Consider the following 12,282-nt stretch of genomic DNA (forward strand, 5'->3'; position numbering starts at 1 on the left):
GCACCGAAGGTGAAAGAAGCGAAGCATCGCCTGCGCGCAGCAAAGGCATGTGGTGCATTGTCAGCCCTTCTCCCCCTGAGGATTGTTTCAAATTAAGATGCAGTGTGACATTCCCCCCCCCCCCCCCCCCCCCCCACAAGTATTCCTGGTATGAGGACGTACAAAGTGCACAAGAAGAATCAGACTTTAAAGGAGGTCCAATGAGGGCAGAAGGCTACGAAACAGGGAAATCATTCTGAAATATTTGTTCCAATTGATTAATCCTGATATCCTGTGAATATACTCACACAGCATGTCGGCAAAACAAAAGCAAACACTTTCACCTGCAGTTTATCATCTTGACCTCCACCATCACTTCCTGGTGTCTTCACTTCCTCTCTCTAAATATCCTAATGCCAGAGAAGTCTCTTCTCTTTTCTTTTTTCTAAATGAAAGGAATTCACGAGGGGCTGTTCGGTCCTTTCTGCACAGGCGAGGACAAGGGCGAACTGAGCGGCATATTAAAATGGACACGGTTATAGGTGAGGATTTAACTGCGCAGAGGCTCCGCACGCTGCACGAGGACTGCTTGCTTCACCATGCTGCCCGCAGTTCATCCCAGGACAATGCATGTAACTGTGTGAATGCCCTGGGGTGGGAGGGGTGAAACTGGGGGAACAGTGGACAGGGAGGCCTGACAGGAGGCCTGCTGTCAGGACTAATGTGCATCACGGCACTGCTCGGCAGTAACAGGTCTGTTCTGCTTGATTCGGACCAGATAGCAAATTAATAGCAGCGGTCGAAAGCCTCCACAGGACTCGGCCTCAATCGCTTCAATCGAGGGGGGAATCGTGCAAGACACAACATGCATGGTTAAATGTTAGGAAGCCGTTCTAATGCAGATGCTCTCCACTGACGTCTTTTCTTTTTCTCCCAAGGAATTGTTACATCCTGCAAAGGAAGGACAAAAGGCATCTGTAGTGAGTAAGAAGTGATGAGGAAAAGCTATTGTGAGTCTATTTGAAAAAACACTGAAACGCCCGATGACACTCGGACGTTTGGCCTGATGTTTAAATCAGCGAGACGATTATGAAAGACACCCGTGTGCTGAGAAACCGTACAGCTCTCCTTGGAAGGCAAAGGGTTGACATTAAATACTTCTGCTGACATTTTTCTCTGTGCACTTGTTCTGGCTTCTGAAAGATTCGAGCGCAAGCAGACGGAGACGCAGAAAGATTGTACTGTACAAAGTATTATGAGTAATTTCCTGTGCCCAAAATAAGATGTTCAACTTGCTACAGAAGCTGTATGACAATGCTGAAATGTATTTTCAGAAAGGCTTTATTGATGAAAGTGGATCATGGATATATATATCTATATATATATAGATATATATATATATATATATATATGATCACCCTCAAGAGTTTTTAATACGTTTTAGTTTATTTGTGAAGAATATCAGCTTAGCACCTGGTTTCAGAGCAAATGTGTCTGGCTTTATTTTGATACAATAATTGACCAATAAAAAAAACAAAAAACTGTGTTCTTCATGTTTAACAGAAGAACAAGGTGACAACTATCATCATACAATATATTTGTTTTTCCTGGTTTCAACAAAGAGAGAAACCGGTTTAGACAAACAATACAATACAACAGAAATAATCCAGGAGGGCCCCAATTATGGGAAACCGGCTATTGAATATTTTTCACATTTGTCCATTTGTTTAATCATATTCTTGTTCATCATAGTGTATTGGCCTCACTTACTTTCTTGAGCTGTCACTTTGTCAAAAACTTTACAAATGGTGGACATTGTTCACACTGACTAACCCTAATTTTTTTTATTTCCATGACTTTATATATTTTTCATCCTTCTGTTTTCCTCTGCTCACATTTCATTTTTAAAATTATATTTCCATCTACATGTCTGGTGTTATTTTTCTTCCTTGTCAAAATCCCTTTTGATCAGAAAAGTGCTGTCATTATTATACCTTGATATTATATATATATATATATAGTTTTCCATGTGCAGCCTGATTGTCTATGTCTGTCGCTGAAATAGTCCAAACGTCAAAAAAAGGTTATTCCGAGGAGAATGACAGTAACGGCAGAACAAAGGGGACTCTTCCTTTTCTCCGTCTGTCCGCGGAGGAAGCACAAAATGTATCTGATGATCAGCAACACAACAGCTGGTTGCATTGAATAAACATTACCGGCTCGGGGTGGGAGAGGAGATTATCTCTCAGGAGCGACACCAGGATTGTGAAAGAAGCCAGGCTGCGAATCTGGAGGAGAACAATGCAGTCAGCTGCTCCTGACACCTCAAGACAAAAAACAAAAAAACAAGCCACCACAGCCCTTTCCCCATCCGTTGATCCAGTTCCTGTAAGCGAGTCTGTCTGACTGAATACATAACTATTCATTAAGAGTATTTGCTTTTTTTTTTCTTGCTTTTTTTCAAAAACACGACCCTAATCTTGTATAGTGCTGAATGCATACGTGTGTGTGTGTGTGTGTGTGTGTGTGTGTGTGTGTGTGTGTGTGTGTGTGTGTGTGTGTGTTGTGTGTTGTGTTTTCTTGTGAGGAAATAATCTGAGATAAGGAGGGTGTTGGGAAGAAGTAGCCAAACAATAGGACAAAGTTAATTGAATCAGTTTAAAAAGCAACCAACGTTTGCCCACTTGTTGCCGTCAGCGATGATGAACGGCCATTAAATAACTGCCTCGTCGTCGTCGTCGTCGTCGCGTTGAAGAAATGTTTGTGTAGTTGAACACAAACTGCCACCACCTCCACATTTGAATAATTTTTTCTAATTTCTTTCACGATCAGCTCAACATCTACCGGAGAAATGTCGTCATCCAGAGGAGCATCATACACACTGCTGCTCCAGACTGATAGCCCTTCACAGGGCCTTTGTGGCCACAGAACAATAGGAAATGAGCGGGAGGCCTCGGCGTGTCACACGTGGTGCCTTTGATTAACATACTAGACTTGTTTGTGTAACAGGATCTCGGGGTGAGGCAAGAATACCAAAAACTGAATCATGGGGTAATGCAGGGGATTAAACAAAAAAAGAAGAAATGCTTTCATTTAAGGCAGCCCATGCGAGTGGTTGAGTCTTACCAAATTGCAAAAACAACTGGTTTAGTATTGTTGCATCTCAAAGTGCACGTGGCTTATTCAATCAACAGTTGTATAATTAAATAATTGAATTTAGAATACATACAATATTAGCTACCGCGTATGAAGCGGTCTCTTCATTCGTTTTCTGCACAGTAATCAGCCGCATTTAAGGCCAAACCTGCGGATCTGCTTTGTCGAATTTGTCCGACCTGTTGGGCAACGGCGAGGATTTATATAAACACATTTTGATAAATCCACAAAAACAGCATAGTGGCCTACACCAAGAGGGAGGATCAGGCAACAGCCCTAAAGTGAGCAATGGTGTTGGCAAACCAGTCTTTGTTCACTGTTCCTCAGCTGGGAGTGGCCACTGATAAAGTTGGGTTGTTGTTTTTTTTCTCCTTCTTCATTCTTTTCTATCTTTCTTTCAGACATTGCTGCCATTCAGACGGAGGTTATGTGGGTGTGTGTGTGTGTGTGTGTATGTCAATAATCAGCGCCCGCCGGAGTCGACTGAATATCTCCATTGATTGTGCTATGTGTTGGCTTTTAGCTGCCATCACTGCCTGATGTCTATCTGCGAGGGGTTGAGGAAGAGTGGAGGAGGGGCTGTTGTTTAACTGCACACAGGCCGGTGGGTCCTACTGTAGGTGGTGGTGTTTATCCCACAAAATTATAGTGACATTACAGTGTCCCTATAGTTGTCATCACTGGCATTATTATAATAAAGCATTGTAGGTGTTGGTCAGACTTTTCCTTTCATAGCGGGCTATAGGAATGCCTGCCACTCTCTCTTTTTCAAGATTACACATTTACACACACCATCCGTAAAGTAGGAGGGCTTTGATCAACAAGTGTGTTTTAGTTGACAGCGAATCAAAATTGGATGCAAATGTTTTTTTAACCTCCCCTGGGTATTTCTTTAGCGAGGTTTCATGTGATAAAGTGGGACTAAACCTGAAATGTCTTATGACTCAAACAACACAGCTTCTGCAAAAAAAAAAAAAAAACCCTCATGTATCTGTGAAAAGTTTGAGGCTCCCCTCCCCCATCTCCACATGGTGGCTGATGCATGACGTGAGAGTGTGGGAGAAGAAGAAGAAGAAGAAGAAGAAACAGATGCAGCAGCAGCAGCAGCAGCAGCAGAAGAAGAAGAGGAGCCACAAACACTTTTAAAGGGAGGCTCCGTGCAGTTCCATATCAGATGGTGCTGTTGTGTGTGGCCAGAGCACAACACACTCACCCCCGTGAGAGGTTCAGGTGCATGACGGAAGCTGTTAAGAGGCATTTCATTATCAACACAGATTTCGACCAAGGTCAGTGAACTACACAGGGGGAGGCGCGACATTAAAACATCACTGTAATACAAAGTGGGTTTAAAGAAAATGTATTAAAAAAAAATACAAATGGACTTTTTTTTTGAAGTCGCTATGTGAAACAACGGGACGTCACGTTGTGATATTATGTAAAAATTAATTAGATAAAAGTTCAGAATTTCCGTAATTAACATGATGTCCTGCTAATCCTTTAATGTTCGACACCACGTGACGGCTGTTTTTTTTTTTTTTTTTTTTTTTAAGGCAGTGTGCACGCGCCCCATCTTCCCCCTTCTCGTTGTGAGAGAGCAGTGAGTGTGCGCGCGCGTCAGTGTGTGTGCGTGTGTGCGCGCGCGCGCGCCGGGATCCAACAGCTGCACAGTTGAGGACGACGAGAACCGATGTGATCGAGACAATTGACTAAGGTGAGAACCGGAACCGACACCGGCACCGGCAGCAGACCTGCCCTCGATGAAGACGCTCCCACCAGGCTGCTCGGCTCAGCGACCCGCCGCTAATATCGGTGTCGTTATTAATCCGGAAACTCTCCCACTCGGTAGGTATTGTTTGGTGACTTTTCTCCACTTTGATCGCGACAACAGATGAAGAAGAGAGAGAGAGAGAGAGAGAGAGAGAGAGAGAGAGAGAGAGAGAGAGAGAGAGAGAGAGAGAGAGAGAGAGAGAGTCGTCGCTGGACGTTAGCATGTCGCGAAGTGAACTTATCAGACTTTTTTTTTGTGCGATGTAGAAGAGGGAAAAGAACGGCCGTTAAACAAACCGATGGGAGCACACACACACACACACACACACACACACACGGTTCACGCTGATGTGCATTCATGTGTTGCTATGAAAAAAAAAATAACGTTATCGCTCGTGTTGCTAGTTGACTTGATGCTAGCTAAATGAAGCTTTTTTAAAAAAAATTAATTAAAAAAAATATATTTATGTATATATATATATATATATGTATATGATTCCACGGTCAAAGGAGGCTGCTATTGATTCTTTTATGTTTGTTGTTTCAATATCGAGCAGCGCCAGAAAGGCCACTTCGCAACAAAAGGAGCCGATCCCTGCCGCATATTACGCGAGCACAGAAACGTAATAGCCAACTCCTGTGAAGTGGCTTTGAAGTTACCGTTGAGTAACCCTGGCAACCGCTGCCTGCAACTCTTTACGGTAACTCTTTACGTTACCGGCGTCTCTGCACGAGAGAGCGGCTGCTGCTGCTGAACAACAAGGCGGCTGGCGATCAGCAACACAAAGATTGTGTGTGTGTGTGTGTGTGTGTGTGAGAGAGAGAAGACACACACCCACACACACACACACACACACGTGTATCGATAGTTGCCTGGATTGTGTCCGAGAGTAAACACGCGTTGAGATAATTCGAGCTGCACAAGCAGTAAGTTCGCAAACCGAAATCAAGTTCCAGGAAAAGAGAAAATCTAGTTGGGATTATTTTCAAACGTTGCCCCCCAGAAAAACTATTATTTATTTATATTTATTAAGTTTGACTATCAGGGTAAGTTTTTAAAATACTTGTATTATATATATATATATATATGTGTGTGTGTGTGTATATATATATATGTGTGTGTGTATATATATATATATATATATATATATATATATATATATATATATTTAGTTGTGATCAATCAATGTGCTGAATTATATATTCTGTGCCGGTTGTCTCAGAAGTCTGCACACTGGCTTTTTGCTGTGAGCCAGTGAACTCGCCAGGCCAGTTACTCCACTCCTGAGTCGCTCGTACTAATGGGTGTGTGATTTATTTAAATTTTTTTTAAATGGCTTTAACCTTTATTTTTATTTTTTTCTTCACACACACGTGTATATGAATTTTTTTTTAAAAATGAAAGAAGCAGTTTTCATTACATGTTGATGTATTGCCAAAGAGCCCGCTGTGGAAAAACCACGAGGGGTGTAGTCCCAGCAAGTCACAAGACAAAAAGCAAAAGTACAGCATACACCTGGATGATATGTGATGTGTGACGACCTGTGAGTCAGCGATGCAGCAAAGGATTGCAGTACAGTATAACAAGTTTTTGTTTATTAATTTACAGGTGTCTGATTACTTCAGACACCTGTAAATTATCTTATGTCTAGTCTGCTTGCACACTTAAGGTAATGTAGATGCAAAGAATTGAGAAGATGAAGGCTTGTGGGCAGGAAAAATCCTGTTTTTATACGTTTTATCAGTGGCCTGCGCGTAGAGGAAATGACTTGTCTGTGTAGGAGATTGCTAAAATAGATACATTTCCTGTTTCAATATGTGGGAAGGCAATTCTCTCTGTGTGGTATCTTTTGAACGGATTTCGTCTGAAGTGTGGGGATGAAGTTACCTGATTCTATTTTCATACTGAGCAAAGCCTAAAGTCAGTTTTCCTTTTGTTCTCCAGGTTTGTCTGGACGGATAGCGTTGTTGCTCCACCTTAAACAGGACAATGCCAACTCACTCGCTGCTGCCGTTTGTGGAGAGCCCAGATGGACTTGCCCAAGATATTCTGATTAGTAACAGTGCAAACATCCCAGGGCCTGGCTCCAGCATGACACCACACACCACCAACTTGGAAAAGCAATGTGGAGGCGGATCGCCGCTCTCGTGCATGTTCTGCGATCAGACTTTTATTCATCAGGATGAGCTGGGACCCCACGTGCTCACGCAGCACCCCACCACTTTCTTCGAACCCACCGTGCTCCGGGTGGAGGCGGAGTTCAGGATCCCGGGAGAGAGAGAGCGACCCAAACCGAGCAGCCTCCCAAACAAAAAAGAGGAGGTCCACAGCTGCATCGTCTGCGGCCAGGTATCGCAAGATGCCGGCGAGCTCGAGGCTCATATGAGGAAGCACAAGGACTACTTCACCTACTGCTGTAATATCTGCGGGCGCCGTTTCAGGGAGCCGTGGTTCCTGAAGAACCACATGAAGATGCACGTGAAACCGGGAGCGAGGAGCAAGGCCCAGCAGGACCAGGAGACCCTGGCGACGGTCAACGGCATCGCCCAGGACCCTGCTCCAGAGCCCGCGGTCACCGTTTACAAAATTTGCATGGTTTGTGGGTTTTTCTTCCCCGACCATGACAGTTTGGTCGAACATAGCAAAGTGCATAATAGAGAAGCGGAGCACGGCAAAGACAAAGACAAGGAGAACACGGACACCTCCACGGAATCCCTCCCCGACCAGGAAACGTTTCTTCGCGGTCTGAACCTCCGGCCTCGCGCTGTGGGAAATAGTTTGCAACACGAGAGATCGTCAAAATGGATTCCCCAGCTCGATCCCTACAGCACCTATCAGGCCTGGCAACTGGCTACGAAGGGGAAGATAGCAGTGGGTCCAAATAACATAAAAGATATCGGCCAGGAAGCAAGCACAGACATCGAAGACTGCAACTCTGACAAGGAGGAGCTGCATCACGTTTGGTCCGAGTGCCAAGGAGACAAGGCCGGGAAAGAGGGCCTCGGGAGGGAGCTGCAGTCTCAGCCTGCGGCGGAGACCCCGGGACCACAGCGGCGGTCGCTCATGCAAAAAGACAAGGGCAAGGAGAGGCCAACCACTTGTGAGGAATGTCAGAGGACCTTCAGGACGTACCACCAGCTAGTGCTTCACTCCAGGGTGCACAAGCGCGAGAGAAACGGCGTCGGCGGGGAGAGCCCGACGTCCGCCTGTGCCGACGGGAAGATGCCAAGAGTCGCCAAGAGTCCAAGCTCACTGGAGGCCGCGGAGGAGGGCTCCGAGGGAGCCGCTCTGTCAGAAAACCTCGACTCAGGTAAATATACACAGCTCGTTCACACACTCTTAACTTCGCTGACTGGGAATGTTTTTATACATGAACAACACCCAAAGAAGCTCTTTGGTGCCAAGTGCTCCCTCTGCTGATGTGGGGTTGTAACGCACCCTTCCTACTCCTGTGAATTGATTTGTGTTCATGTTCTGCTCTCAAAGGCGACGGCGGCTTTGATCGATCAAAGGTCAGGTCCAAAGCGTGCAGCTACTGTGGCAAAACATTCCGATCGAGCTATTACCTCACAGTTCACCTGAGGACTCACACAGGTACGTTCAACTCACTAAAGACTTTATTTATTGTGTCCAGTATTTTTTAATTCTGAGATTCTGTTTTATTCTTTTTTAATATGCGTATTCTTCTCTGTTGGTTTCAGGTGAAAAACCCTTCAAGTGTGCCTACTGTGACTACGCCGCGGCCCAGAAGACCTCACTGAAATATCACCTGGATCGCCGTCACAAGAACAAGCCTTACGTGGAGATCCCCAGCCGACCCGTGCCTTCACCTCCCTCCCCCAGTGATGGAAAACCCAAAGACGGCCCCGGAGCCAGATCGTGTGCCGACGGGTCACCAGAGAGCAAATTTGATGGCGCGGGCGGCAAACTCGGCATGCCGCTCATGCAGATGAACGGCGAGCACAGCAAATTAATCCAAGCCAAGTCCACTTACCTGCCGACCGATGACGTGCTCATAAAGTGCCCTCTACCTGTTAACCCGAAGAGGGAAAAGGAAGATATAAAAGAGGAAAACTACGAGGGCCCGTTAAATCTGTCCTTGAAAGTGTCCGTCCCTCACAGTGCGGAACACGGAAAGGCATTAATTCCAATTGCCTGTTTGTACTGTGCATATACAACCATGTACCCCGAGGTTCTGATGATGCACAAAAGGCTGACGCACAAAGACAAGGCCGACAGCACTAGGAAGAATGGATTCGGAGGCAGTTCGAAACAGAAACGTTCCACAGGCTGCCCCCCCACGCTTGACGGCAAAGATGTCAGCCCACTTCCGATGTTTGAGAGGCGCCACCCTCGCCGGACCAAATCCCCGCCCCCCCAACCTGTGAAACCCGGAGAGAAGACGCCCGTCAACCCGCCTCAGCCTCATGGTCTCAAGCGGTCTCCTGTCCACGCACCCCCGCACGACGTTGTCCAGGAGACCCAGCGTCACAGGCAGAACATTGATCCACATCCCAGTCAGGAGTCCTCCAGGTACACGGAGCTCATGAGGAAATCTAACCCGGGGAGCAAGTATGTGTTGGACCTGCCAGGCCCCCCGGACAGATTCAGCGAGAGGAGCTACTCGGACGTCATCTGGCACTCGGAAGCCGCCAGGCTGTGTCTGTCGAGCCGATTTGGGAGCCTCCCCCAGATGGATTTCGGCGAATCCTCCAACAAGCGGCTGAAGTACTCTGTGCCCACGGGCAGGGAAGCCGACGTGGGCGAGAGGCCCGGCTTCAGAGGCCCGACGGCGGACGGATCCGGCAGACTGATCGTCTCGGCCAGAGCCGCGAAAACCGCGTCGCAGAAGTCGGGTCCGTCCACACTACCCGAGATGGCCATCGGAGGAGTTTTGGACTCCGAGTGGAGCATGATGAACCTGCTTCGCCCCTACACCCCCACCGACCTGGCTTCTCTCTATCACAGCACATCATCCAGCGCCAGTCACGGAGGACTGTCCAACCCGAGAGCAGGTACGCATTAGTGCCGGCTGCTCCAGGGGGAGAGTCTTACAGTGGGGCCCAAAAGAACGAGACCACTCTTTGTTCCCCACTGTACATTCATATCTGCACATTCCAGCAGTTTGTAGAGATAACATGAAAGATTATTTTTCTCAGGGGGCAGAGCTGTGCTGTACCAACACTTACCCACACTGCCCAGCCTGCAGAGACGAGACCCCTCCGGCCCGTTTCCTAACCAACGCTACGGGGCTACTGACAAAAGTACCTAAAGTGGGACCAAGGTAAAAAAAAAAAAAAAAAAGGTTGGCAAACATTTTTTGAAATGCATATAAAATTTGGTTTCCTCTCTTTTGGGGGGGGGGGGGGATTCTCAAAGTCTGACCCAAATCTTTCCCTCTCCTCAGATTGAACCGTGCTGCTTTCCTTATTTCGGAGAACTTTGGTTCAATGTGCAGGTTTAAGAAGAGAGATGGTCTGTGCTCAGGAAGTGTCTAGGCTCCTCTAATTTAATATTTTTTCAACAAGAAGAAAATGTATATTGCGTAGACATTTTAGGGCTCAGGCCTTCACTGTACAATTATCAATTATCTATTTTTCTTTGGGAATCAAAAAGTGCAGATTGTCTCTCTTTAAAGTTATTTTTTCCTCTGGTGTGCACTGTGATATTTTCTTTCACTTGAGAAAAAAAAAGAAAAAAAAAAAAGGGTGAATCATTTGGACCCAAACTGAAGTTCAAGATACCTGTAAGTGTCTATGACATAACAGAAATGTGATAGAATGTCAATATATCTGTAGTACATAAACTGTATGAAGTGGAGAACCTAAACAGGAATCGCTGCTCTGTTTCACTTTCACTGTCGACGTTCGAGCAGCAACCAAAGCACTATTCTGTCGTTCATTTCCCTTTTCCAAAAAAAAAAAAAGCACTGGGGGGGGCGGGGGGGCGGCGGCTCCGGCCCGCTGGTTTACAAACGGGCCTCGGTTACTAGTCCCTCTGTGTTGTGCTGTAGTGCTCTACCTCGTGTCGCGCTCTGGACACCGTTATTCTCTTTAAGCCGCCGTCGCTGCCACATCGGGCCGAAGCCCCCGGCGACTCGTCGGACCAGGCGGACGCGTGGTTGTCGGGGCACGCGCGACGCGTAAGCTCATCTGGTGACCAAGAGCAGCTGCATTTCCTCGATATACTTGATATTTTTCTTAACGAGACCGGGTTTGAACACAGCAGATTTCGTGGTTATCGTTTATGCGTTTTTTTGTTTTTGTTGAAATGGCGAGCGTCTTATCATCTGCTGTAAGTGGTGCATCAAAATCCACGAGCTGCAAAAATATGAACAAAATGTAATGGATTTGTGCCTTCTAAGGGCCGTGCCGTATTTTTTTCCGGAGCTGCTCTCGTCACCATTCAGGAGCTTCTTCTTTTATTTTATTTTTTTTACTACACGGTCTCGGAAAAAGTGGCGTTTTTTTCAGGTTTGGAGTGACGGCAGCGGTCGGATCGACAAGTGGCCTCTTTAGACGTACGACTGTGCGGTTTGGAAAAAACAACAAAAGCAGCTACGCTGGCTCAATTAATTATACACTGTGAACAAAAAGAAAAGATAAGTCTCAGGTTGTTGTGTTATCTTGTCGTGAAATTTTGTTTTATTTGCCACGTTCGAAAGGCCTCGGTTAAGTTATTTGTTTCCGTTCGGTATTCACATTACATGTGTACTTATGTAAAAATGAAAATATTTTCTTTGAGATTTGTATGACACATTTCAATAATAAAGTGAGATGCGAAGATTCTCGTGCGGTGTTATTTGTTTCTTCGCCGATGGTCGCCCACATTCTCCAGCACAGAAAAAACGGATTTAGCCGCTTGTCTTTCTTCCTCATCCAGGTCGCAGTTTTCCAAGAGGGCGTTGAGTCAGGAGCAACTGGAACGTGGTTGTAGATTCCAGAAGTCCAGTTGCTCCTGATTCATTGCATTTTGGGAGATTTAACTGTAGTTTAATGAGGCAGAGTATTGCTTTTCCTTCGGTATAAAAAGCATCTTTATTATGGACATACAATAATTCACACTTACCTGTAGCTGAAATATTTTAGGTGTTGTGTCATATCTCTTAGGCTGTTCGTTGTTTAGATGACCCCTGATAGCTTTGGTCGTACCACGGTTACATTACACAAAAAATATCTGGAACAAGATCTGTACACGAAGAAGAAGTGATTCAAAAACTGACCCCAAAAAGATGTTAGATGTTTACACCAAATGAACTGATGAACACTTCAGTTCTAAACTTATTTCTACTTGGGTGAAAGGGTTGATTTGATTTTGATTAGATCTTTATCGCGGACCGATCACAACATATCAATTACAAAATAGAAAAACTGAAATAT

At 45.7% G+C, this 12,282-nt stretch overlaps 1 protein-coding gene across 5 annotated transcripts; it reads left to right on the plus strand.

Annotated features, from left to right (window-relative positions):
* Positions 1-4,268: 4,268 nt before the first annotated feature.
* znf217 (zinc finger protein 217) lies at positions 4,269-11,686 on the plus strand. Of its 5 annotated transcripts, none has more exons than XM_047331200.1 (7): positions 4,269-4,421; positions 4,686-4,977; positions 6,848-8,213; positions 8,390-8,497; positions 8,605-9,918; positions 10,063-10,208; positions 10,311-11,686. In XM_047331200.1, exons 3-6 carry the CDS (start codon positions 6,893-6,895, stop codon positions 10,173-10,175), a joined length of 2,856 nt encoding a protein of 951 aa, XP_047187156.1. In that variant the 5' UTR covers positions 4,269-4,421; positions 4,686-4,977; positions 6,848-6,892; the 3' UTR covers positions 10,176-10,208; positions 10,311-11,686. The 5 variants fall into 5 exon arrangements, with proteins under 5 accessions (XP_047187156.1, XP_047187157.1, XP_035501511.2 ...); XM_047331201.1 differs by having other exon boundaries at positions 10,063-10,204; positions 10,309-11,686; XM_035645618.2 differs by having other exon boundaries at positions 4,686-4,846; positions 10,063-10,187.
* Positions 11,687-12,282: the final 596 nt, after the last annotated feature.

Source organism: Scophthalmus maximus, chromosome 3, assembly GCF_022379125.1.
Source record: "Scophthalmus maximus strain ysfricsl-2021 chromosome 3, ASM2237912v1, whole genome shotgun sequence".
NCBI lineage: Eukaryota > Metazoa > Chordata > Actinopteri > Pleuronectiformes > Scophthalmidae > Scophthalmus > Scophthalmus maximus.

What these genes read in the sequence shown, in the direction of transcription:
- znf217 (XM_047331200.1), top strand. Translation starts at nt 6,893, where the DNA reads ATGCCAACTCACTCGCTGCTGCCGTTTGTGGAGAGCCCAGATGGACTT. An exon ending in TCACCTGAGGACTCACACAG is followed by an intron (nt 8,498 to 8,604) that starts GTACGTTCAACT and finishes TGTTGGTTTCAG; the next exon opens with GTGAAAAACCCTTCAAGTGT. An exon ending in ACTGTCCAACCCGAGAGCAG is followed by an intron (nt 9,919 to 10,062) that starts GTACGCATTAGT and finishes TATTTTTCTCAG; the next exon opens with GGGGCAGAGCTGTGCTGTAC.